The following is a 20638-nucleotide window of genomic DNA, read 5'->3' as shown; positions in this document are numbered from 1 at the left end:
CAATATTAAAAAAACAATATTTATTAGCAATGTTGTTTTTGAATTTGAAATTTATGTTTTGCCTTTGCTTTTAAGTAAATTTGCAAATTTTGTTATTGTTCTCCTTTATATATATATATATATAAAAGATTGAAAACAAAATGAGGTGAAATATACCAAGAGAGAATCATTGAAAATCAAAGCTTAGTGAATAAAACAAATGCACTAAGAAAAGCAAAAGTAGCTACAATAATAAAGGAAATGAAAAAGCATGCATAAACAATAGAGAGATGAATGATAAAGCATTCTAAAACATAAACATCCTACACTAAATCATCCATAACATCCAAAACAAGCATGTACCGACCAAATCAAGCATAATTTAAACAAGTCCAAAACTACCATCTAAGACAAAGCTAAAAACACCCAAAATAAGACAAAGCAATCATCAAAGATCAGACAGTGGTGGAGGAAGAGGCAGAAAGAGAGATAAGAGTTGCATAATGGTTACCATGAGATAAAATACGACCATATTAGGAGAATGAATTTTTCACAAGGAGATTGAAGATATACTATGAGAGTAACACACTATGGGTCATTGGACAGGCACTAATTGAGAAGCTTTCGTAATGATATGTAATTATGGAGAGTTCAGTCATGATACTATAATGGAATGACATTATGACTAAATAACTTTATAATTAATAGATGAGATGCTGAAACTTAATTATGTATTATTTGATCCCTAATTATATATGTTTAATCGGTCCCTCTGCTAGCTCATTAAAAAAATGAATTAAATATAGAAATAAATTAATAGAAATTATGAAGTTTGGAAAATAGAATTAAATTAATTAGTCATGGATCCGTTGAATATGAGAATTAAATATATTTTCCCATAAATTCTTTTATTGTAAAGTTGTCATGACTTTAACGGAATTAAAATTGAGTTGAGAAAATTATTTAATTGGGAAATTAATTTAGTTAATTTCATTAATTAAATAAATATTATTTATTTTGAACATAGAAAACAAATATTGGTTGGATTAAATGAAGTGTTGGGTCAAAGACCAAGAAGCACATATAACTCACCTAATACATGAGAGGCCCAACTTGTCTCACATAAACATGTGAGGGTCGATAACTCTAAAGGAATTAAAAAGCCGTCGAAACCCTTTTTTATTGTTGAAAACAATGGGGATTGACTTTTGAAAACAAAAATGTGGAGTCGCCACCAATCTCTTGGTTTAGGTGTGATTGGGCTACCTACTAAAATGTTTTGTTCTATTGGAAATAATTTTGGTTTACATAAAATCAAAAATCAAATGGGTTCGGGAGTCGGTTACGCATGAGGAAGGGTTAACACCCTCATTACGCCCAAAAATTAGTACTAAATTGATTTGATGCTATCCTTATACCAAAAGGTTTTTTAAAGAAAAGATTTTTCAAAGTATGATTCTTTTTAAAATGTTTGAATAGTTCAAATTAGTGGTCAAAATTCTCTCGTTTCAAAGATATGCAGCATCATACCCAACACGATTGGATACGATCCTTTATACCTTTAAAAATACGATTGATTTTTGACTTTTGAAAACTCGTACACTAAAATTATAAAAGGTTATCCAAATATTTAGTTCATCGAAAAAATCATACCCAGCACGATTGAGCCCGAATTCCCGAATTCCCAAATATTGGATATTGCCTTATTTCAGAATTTTTGAATAATAAAGAAAATTGGAAATTCACTCAAAACACATTTATTTGTTTTAAAATAGATGGAATACTTAATGCATTGTATCGAAACATTTGCATAGGAAAGGATTAATGAACATGAAATAATATGATACAACAAGTCACAATTAATAAATCCAACAATTATGTACAACTCTTCTAAGTAAAATGTAACCAAATTCTTAATCATGGATGGTGAACAATAAATACAAAAATAATATACAACAATAATTAACATGGCACAATATAAAACGATCCACAAAATATGTACAAAATAAAATGGAATTAGAAGTCAATATAGTATAGGACATTTTCAAAATAATGATGAATTAATTAACACATAACATAAGTTGACAAGTTTGTATAGAAACTAGGGATATATAATTATTTGAAATAAATATTGTAGAATAAAACACTTGAATTGAATAATATGCAAAATATTTTAAGCACAAATTCATTTAAAAATTAACAATATTCATGATAGTTTATATAAAATATAAAAGAATAATAAAACACATTATCATATATTCACAAAACATGCATATGTACATGGAAATAATTATTTGTAGAAAACATGAGATTAATAGTATAAAAAAAACTTTCCGTAAAATATATATAATAGATTGTTTTTTTTTTTAAAAAAAATAATTATGTATGCAGAAACTATATGTATAAAATGTATGAATTGAGTGATGCTTATAAATCAAGCATGTGTTTTAATATATGTATGTATATGTAAAAAGAATTTTGAAATAAGCAATGTATAACATAAATTTATATGAAATAAATCAATTTTGGATTAATGATACGCATTGATGATATATGCACAAAAATAATAAGATATGGAAGTATGTGAAATAAGTAAATTGTACAATTTTAATATAATCCTTAAAAGAAATAAATTATACACATAAGTAACTTTAGAGGAAAATATATACATAGAAAAATATTTACATAGAATTATATAAAATCAATGGCATGTACTATAGTAAAATAATTTAATATGGGTTATATACATGTGAAGACACTTTAGAAATAATTGTGTATTAAAATAACATGAAGTTAAAATATGAATTATAAAATTAACTTAATTTTATCGTAAAATATACATGTAATAAATATAAATAGCAATTAGATACATATTTACTAAAAAGCTATATATGTAAAAATAACATAGTTTTAATAACGAATGTAAGTTAAATATAGGTACTAAATATATGCTTAATAATAACTTAAATGACACATAAAATAGGTGAATTTCTCTAAAACGAATACAAACATTACAATATGTGAATGAATTCAAAAGAAATTATAAAATATCATAAATTAATAGCATACTAAAATGAATTTTATTACAAATAATACACCAATTATTAAAATGATAGAACAAAAGAGAAAAGATTATAATAATGTTCTTTTTAAAAATAAAATTTAATTACCAAAACAACACTAAATATCACAACCAATAATTAAGCATGTAAAAAAAAATGTATGTGCAGTAAAAGACTTAATTGAAACAAAATTGAAACAAGAGAAACAATCTACAAATAAGATAATTGCAAAATAGGAGCAATGTGCCATGTGCACAAATATGCGAGGACTGGAATTGGAAATACCCCGAGCCCAAAACGCCGCACTGAAGCGCGTACCAAAATAAAACAACGCACAAATTACAGAGCCAAATTTAAAAAAAAAAACAAAGTAAGCAAATGGGATGCAATTGTAGGTTCGCGTGAGGTGAAGGACCTAACGTGCAAATCGACCATTTAAAGGGAAAAGGCGTGGATCCGGATATCCAAGCGGGTCGACGCGCGGATCCTCAAAGCTTGAAACGGCGCCGTTTTTTAAACAATGGATTTAAAACCTTTTTCCATTCTTCTTCCTCAAATGCTGCCAACCTTTCAAACAAAGAACCATAGCCCTAAAATTAAAATTGCTAGGGTTCTTAGCATCCGCCGGATTCACCATTTCGTTTGGTAATCGACGATATGCCACAGTAACTAGATCCATTTCACACCCATGAAAATGCAGTAAGCTACTTTTCCTTTTTCTTTTTCTTTTTTTACAAAACTTTTGAACCAATATTGTTCTTTTTTTTGAAAAAAACAGAACGAAATTAAAAAAATGAACCCGAATTCAACAATGTTCGACCCTCGCACGTATCCATATATGAGGTTTAGGCTTTCATCAGTGTCAATTCAGGTATCTTCTCTTTGCATTTCTATACCGAAATTACAAGCTAATCAAAAGAAAAAAAAATATATGTGTGGGAAATCACCTTTTGGCAATTTTTCTACTCTCTGGTATTCAATATGCGTGCGTGCTTTCGTTCATAAAAATACATGGGGTACAAGTGAGGCTTTTTATAGCCTGAATTTACAAAGAAATAAAGAAAAATAAAAGTGTATTTTCTCGCTATTATTTTGCTGTATTCTGTTAGCCTGCTTTTCTTCTCGTATATTCCTTTGCAGGTTCTACAGATGCAAAGCTGTACGGGGAAAAGGCCGTGGAGGCTGTGCGTGGGAACCACTCGTGGGAGCCCCATTCTGCTGCTACTCTCGTGTATTCCAGAAATTTCTGGCCTGGGCTCTATGGGTTTACCTCGAATGGCTACGAGGGAGGGCTACTGCTGCAGCGCTGGTCAGTCAACTGGGGTTTTTAGATTGGGCCTTTTCCGGGCTAGGCTTTTAGTCTCAAATTTGGGGCCCAAAATTTTGTAAATGAATTTGGATTTAATTTAGGCCTAAAGTTTTGTACATAGATTAGATCTGTGTTTTAATATTTGGGCTGAATTGTAAATAAACTTTGGACCTATAATCTATGGACTTTATTTGGTTTTTTAGTTCAATTTATTTATTTTCTGTAAATAATTTAAATAGGCCCGGGCAAAATGGGTTAATTACAAAGGTGTATCACCCCCTCTATTAAATGAATATTATTAGTGTTATACTTATTCGACCAATATTCTCTTATCTCTACTTATAAATAGATGATACTAGTTGGCACAAGCTTTTACACAGAAGTTTCAGATGTTGTTATTATGCTAGAAAGTAATGAGAATTTATTTTCTAAGAATAAATTATATTTTCTGGGAATTACAATTTCTACTGGTTTCTATTTAAGATAATTACTTCCTTATTGAAAGCGTTCCTTGTTCTGTGTTTGGTTCATGTTGTTTGATCTCACACTTGGCGCAATTTGGGATACTAAGATAGAGGAGAAGGTTGTTCGATTGAAAGTCGAAAATGCTACACATCCGTCTCCAATAATAGGTGGTGTTGAGAGTGGGATAGAAGCAAAACATTGTTAAAGAAAAAAGGTTACTCAAGGAAACTCACAAGCTCTAAATGTTATATTCAGTGGACTTGATATGGAACAATTGAAGATGATTTCCACTTGTGAGTCAGCAAAAGAAGTATCTACTATTTTGCAAAACCAACATGAAGAGAGTGTACTTATTAAGAATGTCCAAATTACTAATTTTGACTACCAAATTTGAATATTTGAAAATGAATGAAGATAAAACTATTTCAAATTTCTACATTAGATAATGTGACATATCTAATGAGACATTTTGTCTTGGTGAACAATTTCTGAGGTAAAACTACTGAGAAAAGCTATTAAGTCATTGTTAAAATGTTTTGCTATCAAAGATATTGTAACACCCCTTACCCATATTTAATGCCGGAATAGGGTACGAGGCATTACCAGACTTAAACACAATAAAACATACATAAACCATGATCATAAAACTTCATTCCAAATTAGATATTATTCAAACGTATGCTTAAAGTCCCTTATATAGGCCTACAAGGCCTAAAATATTCATTAGGGATAATCCGGGACCAAACTGAAAACTTTAAGAGTTCCGAGATAACTTAAGAAAATTTTATCTTGAAACAAGGCCACACGCCCGTGTGAATAAGGACACGCCCATGTGAATAGACCGTGTGGTCACGCATGCCCGTGTTCCAAGCCCGTGGAGCTCTTTGACTTACATTCAACAAGAAACTCGTTTCACACGGCCTGTGCACATGCCTGTGTTGCTAGGCCGTGTGATAATTAAATTTCACAATTAAGGTGCAGACTTCACACGGCTGCATCACACGGCCATGTTGGATCCCATGTGAGTCACACGGCCAAGCCATACGCCCGTGTGCTAGGCCGTGTACCCAAACTTCGACATTCTGTTTCTCATTTTTAAGCTGCAGGGGACACACGACCTAGACACACGGCCGAGACACACACCCGTGTATCTACCCATATGGACTAAAATAGGTTATTTAAGGCCACATTTCTCACCCTTTTTGATATCACCTGCACTAAATCACATTTATACACTAATAGAGTCTAACCAATCAATTATTTCAAGACAAAACATGTATATTTCATTTTCAAACACAAACATTACATTCAACTTACTTATATACTTAATCATTCATATAATTACATTATCAAATCAACCCCTATACATGCCATATAAATAAAAAAGTTGTTTAACAAAATCTACCAGAATAAATCTGGATAGTGTGATCCTCGATGTAGATCTGATCCTCCGTATGTATATTTGTCAATTTACAAAACAAATAACATACACAAGTAAGCTTATAGAAGCTTAGTAAGCTTATAGGCATAAAAACATAAACCTTACCGAACATTGTACACAATCATATAACTTTTAATTTAACTAATTCTTCTTGTAAATCACAAAATCATTAATAAGCTCATTTGAATAATTTCTATGTTGCTATTCACGAATTTAACTCTTATGGGCCCATTTGTCATTTACTTCCATAGTTAAATTAGGGAACAACAATGGAATTGAGTGCTTCATTATCACATTGCTATAGTAAAACATGGACTTTCACATAGTTGCATATCACACACCGAAACCAAAGCCCTATCATGGTCTTACACAGATCACATATCATACCGATGCCATATCCCAGATATGGTCTTATACGGAGGCACATTATCACATCATACTGAAGCCATAGCCCAACCATGGTCTTATACAGGAATATATATCACAATGCACCGATGCCATAGCCCAGCTATGGTCTTATACGGGCGCACATATCACAATGTACCAATGCCAAAGCTCAGCTATGGTCTTATAAGGGTGCACATATCACATCTACTTCGTCAATTCATCCTGTTCATTAAATGAAAGCACTCAAAACCATTGTTCCAACTAATTTGCACTTTTAGTTAAATATCATTTGGTAATTAATACATTTGATAGTGTTCATCTACAATAAGATACCTTCGCAATCATAATAGTTTCATAATAAAACATTAAAATTTGCCATATGAACTTACCTGGGTTGATTTGTAAAAGTCGTAGAATTTTCAGGGATTATTCTTGTAATTTCTCCTTTCAACGATTCACTTTGTTTTCTTGATTTATAATTACAAAATCATTCCCTCATTAGCATCTAATTCAATTCTATTCTATTTAACAATTTATTCCCTTTAATTTTTGAAATTACACTTTTACCCTAAACTTTCTAAATTGTTACAATTTAGTCCCTACTCAATTTATTCATCAATTGAACTAATTTCTCTCAAATAACACTTTATTTAAACATTATAATCTATTTCACAGTCTTTGACACACAAATTTTCAACATAAAACCCTAATTACAACAACTTTCACAATTAGGTCCTAAAAATCAATTCTTATAAAAATCTCTTCCTAAAATCATCATATAATAAAATTAGAACCTCAATTCCTTAATAAATCATCATAAACTTTCAGCTCTTACTCATGGCAGCTTTCTAAATCATTCATAAAAGATCAAACTAATGGATTAGATAATAGGACCTAGTTGTAAAAGTCTCAAAATTACAAGAAATAATCAAGAATTGAGCTTACATGTAGTAAAAATATGAGAGACCAGCTTAAGAAAACCCTTCAATGGTGTTTTTACTGGAGAATATGATGAAACATAAAGAAAATTCTAGATTTCATAATTTAATTCAATTTTTAACTATTAAATTTTAACTAAATTACCAATTTACCCTTAGTTCACACCATTTCTCAGCTAATACTCACCTAACCATCCAGCCCATTTTATTTTAGGCCAATTTGCTCTTTGAGTCCCTCTTATTTATTATTTAAGCTATTTAATCACTTCCCACAGTTTTACATCTTATTCAATTTAGTCATTTTTCTTCAATTAACTATCAAAATGGTAAAATTTTCTAACGGAACTTTAATACCAACTTATTAACACTCCAGAAATATTTTTAGAAATATTTATGGCTCGGTTTATAAATTTGAGGTCTCGGTACCTCGTTTTTTAATTTTATTTTATCTACAAATTTCCTTTAATTCATAATTTCACTAAAAAAATATTTTTAAAACTACACTTAACTTTTGCTTATTAATATATAAACTTACATGTCGAATTTAGTGATCTCAAATCACTATTCCGATATCACTAAAATTTGGGCCGTTACAACTCTTCCCCCATTAGGAAATTTCGCCCTCGAAATTTCATACCTGAAAATAAATGCGGATATTGTGATCTCATTTATTCCTCCGTTTCCCAGGTTGCCTCCTCCAATCCATGTTGATGCGATGACACTTTACTAACGGTACTTGTTTATTCCGTAGCTCTTTAACTTCTCGAGCTAGAATTTTTACTGGTTCCTCCGAATAAGTCATATCTGATTGTATCTCTATCTCAGTATGAGGAATCACATGTGAAGGGTCTTATCTATACCGTCTCAACATAGATACATGAAATATATTATGGATTTTCTCAAGTTCCGGAGGCAAGGCCAATCTATAAGCTACTGGACCAATTCTCTCAATGACCTTATACAGCTCGATAAATCATGGACTAAGCTTTCCCTTTCTACCAAACCGTAAAACTAAGCTTTCCCTTTCTACCAAACTGTAAAACTTTCTTTCACGGGGAAACTTTCAAGAACACACGATCACCCACATTAAACTCTATATCTCTCATTTTCAAATCTGCATACGACTTCTGACGATCTGAATCAGCTTTCAAACTTTCTCGAATAATCTAAACTTTCTCTTCAGTTTTCCGAATCAAATCCACTCCCACTAATTTCGGTTCACTTAATTCTGACCAATACAACAGGGTTTTACATTTTCTTCCATACAAAGCTTCAAACGGTCCCATTTTAATACTAGCTTAATAACTATTATTATAAGCAAATTTAGCTAAAGGAAAATACTTTTCCCAGCTTCCACCGAAATCGAGTATACAACACCTCAACATATCTTTCAAAATCTAAATCACTCGCTCTGATTGCCCGTCAGTCTGAGGATGAAAAGATGTACTAAATTTTAATTTAGTACCTAAAGCTTCTTGTAGTTTACTTCAAAATCTTGAAGTAAACCTCGAATCTCAATCAGAAATAATAGATGTTGGCAGTCCATGTAATCTCACAATTTCTGACACATATAATTCCGCTAATTTTTCAAGCGAAAAATCTGTTCTAACCAAAATAAAATGCGCTGACTTAGTCAATCTATCTACTATCACCCAAATTCAATCTTTATTCTTCAGAGTCGCAGGCAGCCCAAATACAAAATCCATCGTCACATGTTCCCACTTCTATTTTGGAATCATTACAGGTTGTAACAAACCCGTAGGCACTTGATGTTCTGCCTTTACCTGCTGACAAATCAAGCATTTTGCTACAAATTCACAAATTTCTCGCTTCATACTAGGCCACCAATACATTTTCTTCAAATTAAGACGTACTGCCCGGATGAATCGAGTACATACTACTAGAAGCCTCTGACAAGATATCATTTTTCAATCCTAGATTATTTGGGACACAAATTCTATTGCGATAGTATAACCACTATCATCAATGGAGTACTCTAAGTTCAAGTTGTCTTGAACCATCTGTAGTTTCAACACCAACTTCGGATCTTCATCTTGTAACTCCCAAATTCATTGGAAGAATACTGGTTTTGCATTTAATTCAGCTAACACCGAACCATCTTCATTAACAGACAGATGAGCATTTAACGCCTGAAAAGTAAATAATGACGATTTCTGACTAAGTACATCTGCCACTACATTTACCTTCTCTGAATAATAATCAATGACAAGATCATAATCTTTCAATAGCTCTAACCATCCTCTCTGTCTCAAATTCAGCTCTTTCTGCGACATTAAATACTTCAAAATTTTATGGTCTGTATACAAATAACATTTCTCCCCATATAGGTAATGTCTCCAAATTTTTAAAGCAAAAATTATGGCAGCTAGCTCAAGATCATGTGTAGGGTAGTTCTTCTCATATGGTTTCAACTGCCGAGAAACATATGCTACAACTTTTCTTGACTGCATCAATACACAGCCTAAACCATTCAAAGACACATTACTATATACTACATATGGCACACCTAATTCAGGCTGAGTCAACACTGGGGCCTCTGTCAACATTTTCTTTAACTGATCAAAACTTTGTTGGCATTCTTCCGACCATACAAATTCAACATTATTTTGTAGTAACAGAGTCATAGATAAAGCAATCATTGAAAAATCTTTCACAAATCGACGGTAGTAACCGTCTAATCCAAGAAAACTTCGCACTTCCGTAATATTCTTTGGAGTTTTCCAATTAATCACTACTGACACCTTGCTCGGATCTACTCGTATACCATCAGCCGACATAATGTAACCCAAAAATCCCATTTCATGAAGCCAAAATTCACATTTGCTGAATTTTGCATATAACTATTTTTCCCTCAAAATCTGTAGTACAACTCTCAAGTACTGAGCATGCTCAGATTCTGTCTTTGAATAGATCAGTATATCATCAATGAACGCAACTACAAATCTATCCAGGTAAGACTAAAAAATTCAATTCATTAAGTCTAAAAAGCAGCAAGAGCATTTTTCAAACCGAATGGCATAACTAAGAACTCATAATGGCCATACCGAGTTCTGAAAGTTATTTTTGACACATCACATTCTTTTACCTTTAACTGATAATACCCAGATCTGATATCTATTTTCGAAAACACCGCAGCACCCTTCAACTGATCGAATAAATCATTAATACGAGGAAAAAGATATTTATTTTTAGTCGTTACCTTATTCAACTATTTGTAATCTATACACAGCTTTAATGAACCGTCCTTCTTTTTCACAAATAAGACAGGTGCAACTCATGGCGACATACTCGGTCTAATAAACCCTTTGTCCAACAACTCTTGTAACTGTGTCTTCAACTGTTTTAATTCTACTGGAGCCATTCTATACGGTGTCACTGATATGAGAGCTGTTCCCGGAAGCACATCTATCAAAAACTCAACTTCTCTACCGGGTGGTAAACTTGGTAATTCTTCAGGAAATACATCCATGAATTCATCCACAACAGGTAATTGTTCTAAATTTAATTCAGAACTCCGAGTATCATGAATATAAGCTAAATATGCCTCATTTCCTTTACGCAACAATTTCTGAGCAGAAATAGATAAAATCATTCTAACAGTATCATCCAAATTCTCAAGCTCAATATCTCCTGTCTGACATTTCAAAATGATTCGTTTTTCTCAACAATTCACTACCGCATCATATTTCATTAATCAGTCCATGCCCAAGATAATATCAAATTCCTGAAAGGGTAGCAACATCAAATCAGTGGGGAAATCATAGCCCTTAACTTTCAATGGACAGTTATGATATATTAAGTTTATTACCACACTTTGACCTAACGGATTTGTAACTTGTACATCATAATCAGTAGGCTCAACAAATAAATTCTTTTCGGATGCTAACATAGTACAAATATATGAATGAGTAGACCCAGGGTCTATTAAAGCATACACAAGAACATCATAAAGATAGAAAGTACCAGCAATTACATCCGGTGCTGTTGCTTCTTCTCTTGCTCGAATGGCATAAGTACGAGTCGGGGTTCTAGCTTCTGATCGACTAGCAATATCTTTCATACCCGAACAAGTAACCTCTGTAGCACTGCTCTGACCAGAGCGTTTTCCTTTTTGAGGAGGAGTTTTCTGTTTCTCCTTCTATTCCACTTTTTCTACTTGTAGTTGGGGACAATCACGAATAAAGTGATCAGTGGCCTCACATTTATAACAAGCCCCTAATTTAGTTCTACATTCACCGGAGTGATTTCTTCCACAATGTTAGCATTTAGGCCTTTGGGTATTTTGTACACTACCCACGCTACCAGTAGGTCTGTCAGATGCCTTGTAATCAGATTGTCTTGGTCTACTCTTTTTCGATCTTTTCGATGCTGAAGTGGCTCAACTAAATTGCTCTTTAGATTTCTTCACCGGTAAAGCTGAAAATGACTTAGATGTACTTCTTTTGAAAGGTTTTTTGCTCATTCCATCTCGTTGCATCTTTCTATTATATACTTCTTCAAGTTTCTGAGCACGATCTGATAATACAATGAATTCTCGTATCTCAGTGCCCCCTATCATCATTCTGATCTCATCATTTGGCCCTTCTTCGAATCTGATGCACATTTCTTCCTCAGTGGCTACAATATCTCGTGCATATTTGCTTAGATAAACAAATTCTCTTTCATATTCAACTACTGTCTTGTTTCTCTATCGCAAGTCGAGAAATTCTCTTTCCTTCTTATCCAAATATCTTCTACCAACATATTTATTCTTAAATTCATTTTGAAAAAAATTTCCAAGCGATTTTCTCAGCCGGTGCCATAAGTTCTATTATTTCCCACCAATTATAAGCTTTTTCTTTTAATAATGACACAACACATATTAAGTAATCATCTCATGAGCACGCCATTTGCTTAAAAACCTTCATTATACTTTGCAACCAATACTCAAGTTTGACAAGGTCATCATCTGTTCTTCGCTAAAATTCTTCAGCCTTATGTTTTCTGAGCTTTTCAAATAAAGAACGTTTACTGGATTTAGTTATCGGAGGAGGTGGAGGAGCAACCGGGGGTACTATTGACGTTGAAATAGAATGAGGAGGTTGCTGAGTCTGATTTCTTTCTTGCACATTCTCATTATACCATTGATTCATAAATCCATAAATCATATTTTTGAGTTCTTGTTCTCTCATCAATGAAATTGGAACTTCACTACTTGTTCCTTGTTCAGAGGTTTGTACTCTACTGTTAACTTCTTCTTGTTCAATTTGTTCTAGTCTATCTGACATCTTTTCATATCGAAGATAATCTATAATAAAATAAGGATTAAATCGGATCATACACATCATACTATCACAGATTTATATGGCATGTAATTCTAGACACTTTTCGCATCATACATATTCCGAGAATCGACTAAATCGAGGCTTTGATACCACTAAATGTAACACTCTTTACTCATATTAATGTTGAAACAGGGTACGAGGCATTACCAGACTTAAACACAATAAAACATACACAAATTGTGATCATGAAACTTTATTCTAAATTAGATATTATTCAAACGCATGCTTAAAGTCCCTTATATAGGTCTACGTGGTCTAAAATATTCGTTAGAGATAATCCGGAACCAAACCAAAAACTTTAAGAGTTCTGAGATAACTTAAGAAAATTTTATCTTGAAACAGGGCCACACGCCCGTGTGAATAGGGACACGTTTGTGTGAATAGGCCGCGTGGTCACACATGCCCGTGTCCCAAGCCCGTGGAGTTCTCTGACTTACATTCAAGAAGAAACTCAGTCATACGGCCTGAGCACATGCCTGTGTTGTTAGGCCGTGTGATAATTAAATTTCACAATTAAGGTGCAGACTTCATACGGCTGCATCACACGGCCATGTTGGATCCCGTATGAGTCAAACGGCCAAGCCACACGCCCCTGTGCTAGGCCGTGTGCCTAAACCTGGACATTTTGTTTCTCATTTTTAAGCTACAAAGGACACGTGGCCTTATCACATGCTCATGTGTCTGCCCGTGTGGATGAAAATAGGCCATTTAAGGCCACATTTCTCACCCTTTTTGATATCACCTGCACTAAATCACATTTATACACTAATAGAGTCCAACCAATCAATTATTTCAAGACAAAACATATATATTTCATTTTCAAACACAAACATTACATTCAACTTACTTATATACTTAATCATTCATATAATTACATTATCAAATCAACCCCTATACATGCCATATAAATCAAAAAGTTGTTTAACAAAATCTACCGGAATAAATCTGGATAGTGTGATCCTCGATGTAGATCCGATCCTCTATATGTATATAAGTCAATCTACAAAACAAATAACATACACAAGTAAGCTTACAGAAGCTTAGTAAGCTCATAGGCATAAAAACATAAATCTTACCGAACATTGTACACAATCATATAACTTTTAATTTAACTAATTCTTCTTGTAAATCACAAAATCATTAATAAGCTCATTTGAATAATTTCCATGTTGCTATTCACAAATTTAAATCCTATAGGCCCATTTTTCATTTACTTCCATAGTTAAATTAGGGAACAATAATGGAATTGAGTGCTTCATTATATCACATTGCCATAGTAAAACATGAACTTGCACATAGTCACATATCACACACCGAAGCCAGAGCCCTATCATGGTCTTACACGGATCACATATCATACCGATGCCATATCCTATATATGGTCTTATACGGAGGCACATTATCACATCATACCGATGCCATAGCCCAGCCATGGTCTTATACGAGAGTACATATCACAATGCACCGATGCCATAGCCCAGCTATGGTCTTATATGGATGCACATATCATAATGCACCGATGCCATAGCCCAGCTATGGTCTTATACGGGCACACATATCACATCTATTCCATCAATTCATCCTGTTCATTAAATGAAAGTACTCAAAACCATTGTTCCGACTAATTTGCACTTTTAGTTAAATATTAAATATTATTTGGTAATTAAGACAATTTGATAGTGTTCATCTACAATAAGATATCTTAGCAATCATAATATTTTCATAATAAAACATTAAACTTTGCCATATGAACTTACCTGGGCTGATTTGCAAAAGTCGTAGAATTTTCTTATAATTTCTTCTTTCCACTATTCACTTCGTTTTCTTGATCTATAATTATAAAATCATTCCCTCATTAGCATCTAATTCAATTCTATTCTATTTCATAATTTATGCCCTTTAATTTTTGAAATTACACTTTTACCCCAAACTTTCTAAATTGTTACAGTTTAGTCCTTACTCAATTTATTCATCAATTGAACTAATTTCTCTCAAATAACACTTTATTTAAACATTATAATCTATTTCACAGTCTTTGACACACAAAGTTTCAATATAAAACCCTAATTACAACAACTTTCACAATTAAGTCCTAAAAATCTCTTCCTAAAATCATCATATAATAAAATTAGAACCCCAATTCCTTACTAAATCATCACAAAATTTTAGATCTTACTCATTGAAACTTTCTAAATCATTCATAAAAGTAAAAACTAATAGATTAGATAATAGGACCTAGTTGTAAAAGTCTCAAAATTACAAAAATTACAAGAAATAATCAAGAATTGAGCTTACATGTAGTAAAAATATGAGAGACAAGCTTAAGAAAACCCTTCAATGGTGTTTTTGTTGGAAAGGATGATGAAACATAAAGAAAATTCTAGATTTCATAATTTAATTCAATTTTTACTATTAAATTTTAACTAAATTACTAATTTACCCTTAGTTCACACCATTTCTCAGCTAATACTCACCTAACCGTCCAGCCCATTTTATTTTGGGCTAATTTGCTTTTTTAGTCCCTCTTATTTATTATTTAAGCTATTTAATCACTTCCCACAGTTTTACATCTTATTCAATTTAGTCCTTTTTCTTCAATTAACTATCAAAAATGGTAAAATTTCCTAACGAAACTTTAATAATAACTTATTAACTTAGAAATATTTATGCCTCAGTTTATAAATTTGAGGTCTCGGTACCTCGTTTTTTGTCTTATTTTATCTACAAATTTCCTTTAATTCATAATTTTACTAAAAAAAATATTTCTAAAACTACACTTAACTTTTACTTACTAATATCTAAACTCACATGTCGGATTTAGTGATCTCAAATCACTATTCCGATATTACTAAAATTTGGGTCGTTATAGATATAATAATAGAAGAAACTTAGGATATCACCACTCTCAAATTGACTAAGTTGATAGGTTCGCTTTATAGCTTTAAGCTAAATTTATAAGAAGGAAAACATGATAAATCGAGACCTAATAAGAACATTGCCTTCAATGTTCAACTGTTGTTTAGATAGGAAAGTAGATTGGGATGGCTACTAATGAGATCAAGGAGAAATTAGTCTTTCTCACGAATAGCATGAAAAGAACCTTTAAGAAGGGAACAAAATCATGTTTTGGTGGGACAATGAAGACTTATATAAAGGGGACAATTCGCATCTAAAGAAAAAAAATTTTAATGTTTCAAATGCAAAAGTTATGATCTTATTCAATATGAATGTACCAAAGCCAAGAAGAAGTAGAAGTCCTTAATTGTTACCTGGAATAATGAGGATGATGAAATTGAATTTTCACTCTGATGAGGAGATAAGAAATTATGTAACATTTATTGCAGTTGTTCAAAGCCCTGTTCAGACAGTTGTCCACATAGCTTGTGAAGCATCTAAAGAATTATATTGTGACATTGGATCCCTTAAAGATGCATATTTCCAAATGATCAAAAATTTTGAAATTGTATGTTAGATGAATGATAGCTTGAGAGAAGACGTGTGGACTTTAAAGGGAGAAAAAGGAAAGCTCGAGAAAGTGATTAAAGAGAAAGACAATAATTTAAAAACCATTAAGAAAAAGCTAGTTGATTCAAAAGTTGTCTTGAAAAAGTTTGGAGGCCAAAGTGAGAACCTTGATGAAATTTTAGCTTCTAGGAGATTTGAACCATGCCACAGAGGATTTGTTTACATTAATAAAGGTAAAAAATCTATGACTCTAAAATTTTTGTTAAAGTTAAAGATGTGGGTTCTTCTTCTTCTTGTGACTTTAAAATGGAGAATAAGGCATGTTCAATATAATTTGCAACACTGAACAAAACATTGATTTATCGTAATTTAATATGTCAAATTAGACTCTTTCGAACATTTGATGAGTTTTGTTCTCAAACAATTTACGAGTCTTTTCGATGTTTTTTATTTATTTTTAGTTTCTAGTGTTAATGATAGTTTTTTCTTACATTTTTTTAATATTTTTGAGACCCAAATTGGCAAAATTATGTCATTGGAAGAGTAATGTTTTATTTAAGTGTGTGTAGGGAAATGATTATGGTTAAACCTTGAGGAAAACATCAACTGCTTTGGGTGTCGTGACAATGATGCATTTGTGTTGCAACACCGTCTCTCCATCACCTCAAGGGAGAAAAACTTCAACAAAATACCAACCTGAAGTAGTTTGCCAAAAATGTCACGACAGTAGATATGTTGTTTCGCAACACTGAGCCTCAATATCTTGACTCCAAACTGATGATTGAAGTGAAGGATTCTAAGGCCACTATCGAGGATGTCGCGACACTAGTTAGTTTGTGACGCGACATAGAGAACCCTCAAGCCATGATTGTGCTTATTGTCGAGGATGTCACAACATCAAAGCTTGGGTGTCACGACACTAAAGCTTGACATGGTGAAAAATATTGCAGGGGCAATTTTGTGTCCAACATTGATTCAAGTCAATTCTTTATCTCCAAAGGCCATTTTTTTCAAATGTTAGGGCTATTGAATTTGTTGTATTAAAGGCTATTGGATGCCAAACATAAAAGAGTCTCATTTATCATATTTTTAGTTCTCTCTTTTATTTCTTTCACCATTTTTTAGGATTTCAGATTTTCCTTTTTTTAGCTTAGTTTGTTAGTAGCTATTAGTTCTTCAATTTTACTATAACTTTAACTTTCTTACAACTAAATACAAAACTTTATCTTGTTATTTTGATTTCTCCTTAAAGTATTCAATAGATTTTCTCTTTTTAAACTTTCAAAAGTCTAAATATCTCCACTTTGGTTGTGCTTTCCTCACTTTTAGTGTTGCTTTCATCTTCAACAAATACTCCTCCAAGAGTCCCTAAGAAATCCTCAAGTTTGCCTTTTTATGTTTTCTTTGATGAGTCATTTAAGTATGAACTTGTCTAATATTTGTATGTTGATGATGAATATGCACAAAATCTTATGGTGATTGGTTGACTGAATGTTACATGGCTAGTTTTTAGGTCAATGACTAAATCAAATAGACTTCAAAACTTAGCATTGTGTCTCTAAGTGAATATTTAGATAGGTGAAACCAAGAGGAGAGCCTATTGCGGAACAATTTAATTATCTCGGTTTAGTTTAGTAAGGTCAAGAGATAAACTGGACTAAATAATCTAATTAGGTAAAATAGTGACCGAAAGGTAAAATTAGAGCAATTAGGAGTTTGAGCAATTTAGATCCCTAAATAAGAATTAATTAGAAACATAGATATCAACTGACCACTTTATCTCATTGAATTGATATTTTTGCACTTTTGTCTATTTCTCAATTTAGTCCTCTTAGGAGTAGTTTAGTGTAATTAATCTTTGATGATGATTTGTTGTAATATAATGCTTAGTGATTAGCTAGCTAGTCTTCTTAGTTACATGTGTTATCATTGTTAGTCACCTTATTGTCTGATCTCTCTTGGGTTCGATCCTTGGAATATTCAAAATGTTCTATAGTAACACTTAAAAATATTACAACTGACTTGTCATACTTGGAATCAAACCCTTTTAATTTTTGACATTTTTTGGTTAATTCTCTGCTCGACGTTCGTACGTCATGGCACAGTCAAACATCTCTTAGACATTAACATATATGGAACAAAAAGAGAGGTAAACTTGTTTGTCATAATAATGGGGAAAAAAGGGAGTATCATACCTTGTGCATGACGCTCACATGCCACTTGAATGATTGCAACATTTCTTCATATGTTCGTGCGTATAGGCACGTAAAGAATTATCTGGCCATCAATCTGGCCATCAACTTTCTTCCCCAACGCCAACTTTTATGTTCAATCTTAGCCTAGTTTTTGGATGTTCGATTGGTAGAGGTTTTGAGGGTTGTTTGTAGATTTTTTTTGGTTTTTTACAGTGTTTTTGATACTGTTCACGTACTACACAAATTTGGCTACTATTTCAAGATTGTTTTATTATGTTTTTTGTTTTGTTTTGTTTGACTTAGTTTAGGCTATTTGACTTGATCTGGGTTGTTGTGGAACTATGCTTTTGGCTTTCTTAACTTTTGTGAAATATATTTATGAAATACAATTATTTTATTGTACCTAATATGTGAGATGGCCCAACAAGCCCATCTAACATGTGATGGATGACAGCCTTAGTTCCAAATAGTGGTGTCCCGCCCACCTCCCTATAATTCTAGTAGGACATGTGATGAGAGACCGTTCCGAGATGAGTTAAACCAGTATCATTTTGAGGACGTGAAGAGGACATCGCGAGAATGGGTGGAGAGAATGTCATGGGTTGAAGATCAAAGTCCGTGACCATTGTGCACAAAATGTCTCATGGAGGTCAACTTATTATATGTGGCTCATTTGATTTACTTGAACTGACCCGACTTGTGGAACATATTGAAAATCTCATCTACTTCTGCTTTTTTTTGTTCGTTCATAGCTTTTTTTGTCTTTTGAGTTTACTTCCGCTTTGCTTTTAAGAATTCTCATTTTCCGAAAATAGACTCACTTAAGCAGGATTTGAGCCCAAAAAATCGCCACTTGAACAAACTCAACAATAGAGGTACAAGGAATAACTAAATTCCTTCTTCAACTTGGGTTCCAACAATCATGCTAGGATGAATCTTTATTTATTTACAATGAATTTGGTACTCTACTCTTATCTTTCTTTTTTTTCTATGTTGATGACCCACTAATAACATTGAATTGGTCCAAGTGTTAGGAAAACTTCAGTTTGTGTCTTTTACTCGCCCGAATGTAAGTTCTAGTATCAATAAACTCTCTAGGTTCATGCATAATTTCTCTATTACGCACTGGAAATCAGTGAAACGAGTGCTTTGTTACTTAAAGCACACTGCTAATCATGGTCTCCATATTTTGCGTCATCACGATCCCTATCTCTATGTCTATTCCAATGCGAATTGGGCAGGAAATCACAATGACATGTCTACAGCTGATTATCTGCTTTATTTTGGTTTCAATCTCGTCGTTTGGTTCTCTAAGAAACAATCAATAGTGGCTCAATAATTGAAACAGAATATCGTGCTATTGCCATTACTGCAGCTGAGCTTTGTCGGTCATGAATCTCTTCAAAGGCTTGTAAATTCTTCTTGCTTAGGCTCCCAAACTTGTCTTATAGAATCTTGATGCTACTTTTATGTGCCATCATTCAATTCTTTACAGCACGATAGAGCATTTGGTAGTTGATTTTCATTTTATTCGTAATCACATTAAGCGTTGAAGTACTCATTCCAGTTGCAAGTCAACTTGTTGATGCTATTCTCAAAGCCGTTCCACAAAAGGCTTTTCATGATCATTTTCCCAAGTCAGGTGGTGTCTTTATATGTAATTTTTGAATTTTTGTTATTTAAATTTTCTTTATCTCAAGATTTTTATTTGTTATTTGCTTTCACATCTCTTTGTTTAAATAGGCGATTCTTCAATTTTTTTTATTCTCATTCAAAACCACCTTGGCACGTGAAAAGAGTCATGGAATTGCCCCAACAAAATCAAACAAATGTTGTGAGGTTGCTTTGAATTGAATATTTTGTTCAACTTTTATAGATTTGGGAGATTTGACCTGCCGTTGCTAAGAGGATGCTTGAGAGTAGACCAGTATTTTTGCAGTGGGGGTTTATAGCAGGAAATGGTGCACAAGCTGACTAGGAACAGTAAAATGGCCAAAATCTGCAGAATTTGTAAGCAGGTGGTCGTAACCAATTTCAGCATAAAAATAAAAG

At 32.7% G+C, this 20638-nt stretch overlaps 2 protein-coding genes across 2 annotated transcripts; one reads left to right on the top strand and one right to left on the bottom strand.

The window, feature by feature from the left end:
- The first annotated feature begins 3569 nt into the window (after positions 1–3569).
- LOC107916934 (uncharacterized) lies at positions 3570–4552 on the top strand. Its single transcript, XM_016846308.2, has 3 exons — positions 3570–3740; positions 3820–3912; positions 4182–4552. The coding sequence occupies exons 2-3, from the start codon at positions 3835–3837 to the stop codon at positions 4428–4430; spliced, it is 327 nt and encodes a 108-aa protein (XP_016701797.1). The 5' UTR covers positions 3570–3740; positions 3820–3834; the 3' UTR covers positions 4431–4552.
- Positions 4553–9650: 5098 nt separating this feature from the next.
- On the bottom strand, positions 9651–10400 carry LOC107917273 (uncharacterized mitochondrial protein AtMg00860-like). The gene is made up of 2 exons (XM_016846642.1): positions 10109–10400; positions 9651–9790 (listed from the first exon to the last, which is right to left on the bottom strand). The coding sequence occupies exons 1-2, from the start codon at positions 10398–10400 to the stop codon at positions 9651–9653; spliced, it is 432 nt and encodes a 143-aa protein (XP_016702131.1).
- Between the last annotated feature and the right edge of the window lie 10238 nt (positions 10401–20638).

This window comes from Gossypium hirsutum, chromosome A01, assembly GCF_007990345.1.
Source record: "Gossypium hirsutum isolate 1008001.06 chromosome A01, Gossypium_hirsutum_v2.1, whole genome shotgun sequence".
Lineage (NCBI taxonomy): Eukaryota > Viridiplantae > Streptophyta > Magnoliopsida > Malvales > Malvaceae > Gossypium > Gossypium hirsutum.
The sequence above is the reverse complement of the archived record's forward strand: the minus strand, read 5'-3'. Positions and strand labels throughout refer to the sequence as shown.

Bases quoted from the DNA above. Each gene is read 5' to 3' on its own strand.
- LOC107916934 (XM_016846308.2), top strand. From the start codon at position 3,835: ATGAACCCGAATTCAACAATGTTCGACCCTCGCACGTATCCATATATG. The intron at 3,913-4,181 runs GTATCTTCTCTT...ATTCCTTTGCAG, and splicing joins TTTCATCAGTGTCAATTCAG to GTTCTACAGATGCAAAGCTG.
- LOC107917273 (XM_016846642.1), bottom strand. From the start codon at position 10,400: ATGGGATTTTTGGGTTACATTATGTCGGCTGATGGTATACGAGTAGAT. The intron at 9,791-10,108 runs GTGTGCCATATG...ATTATTATTCAG, and splicing joins GTTGACTCAGCCTGAATTAG to AGAAGGTAAATGTAGTGGCA.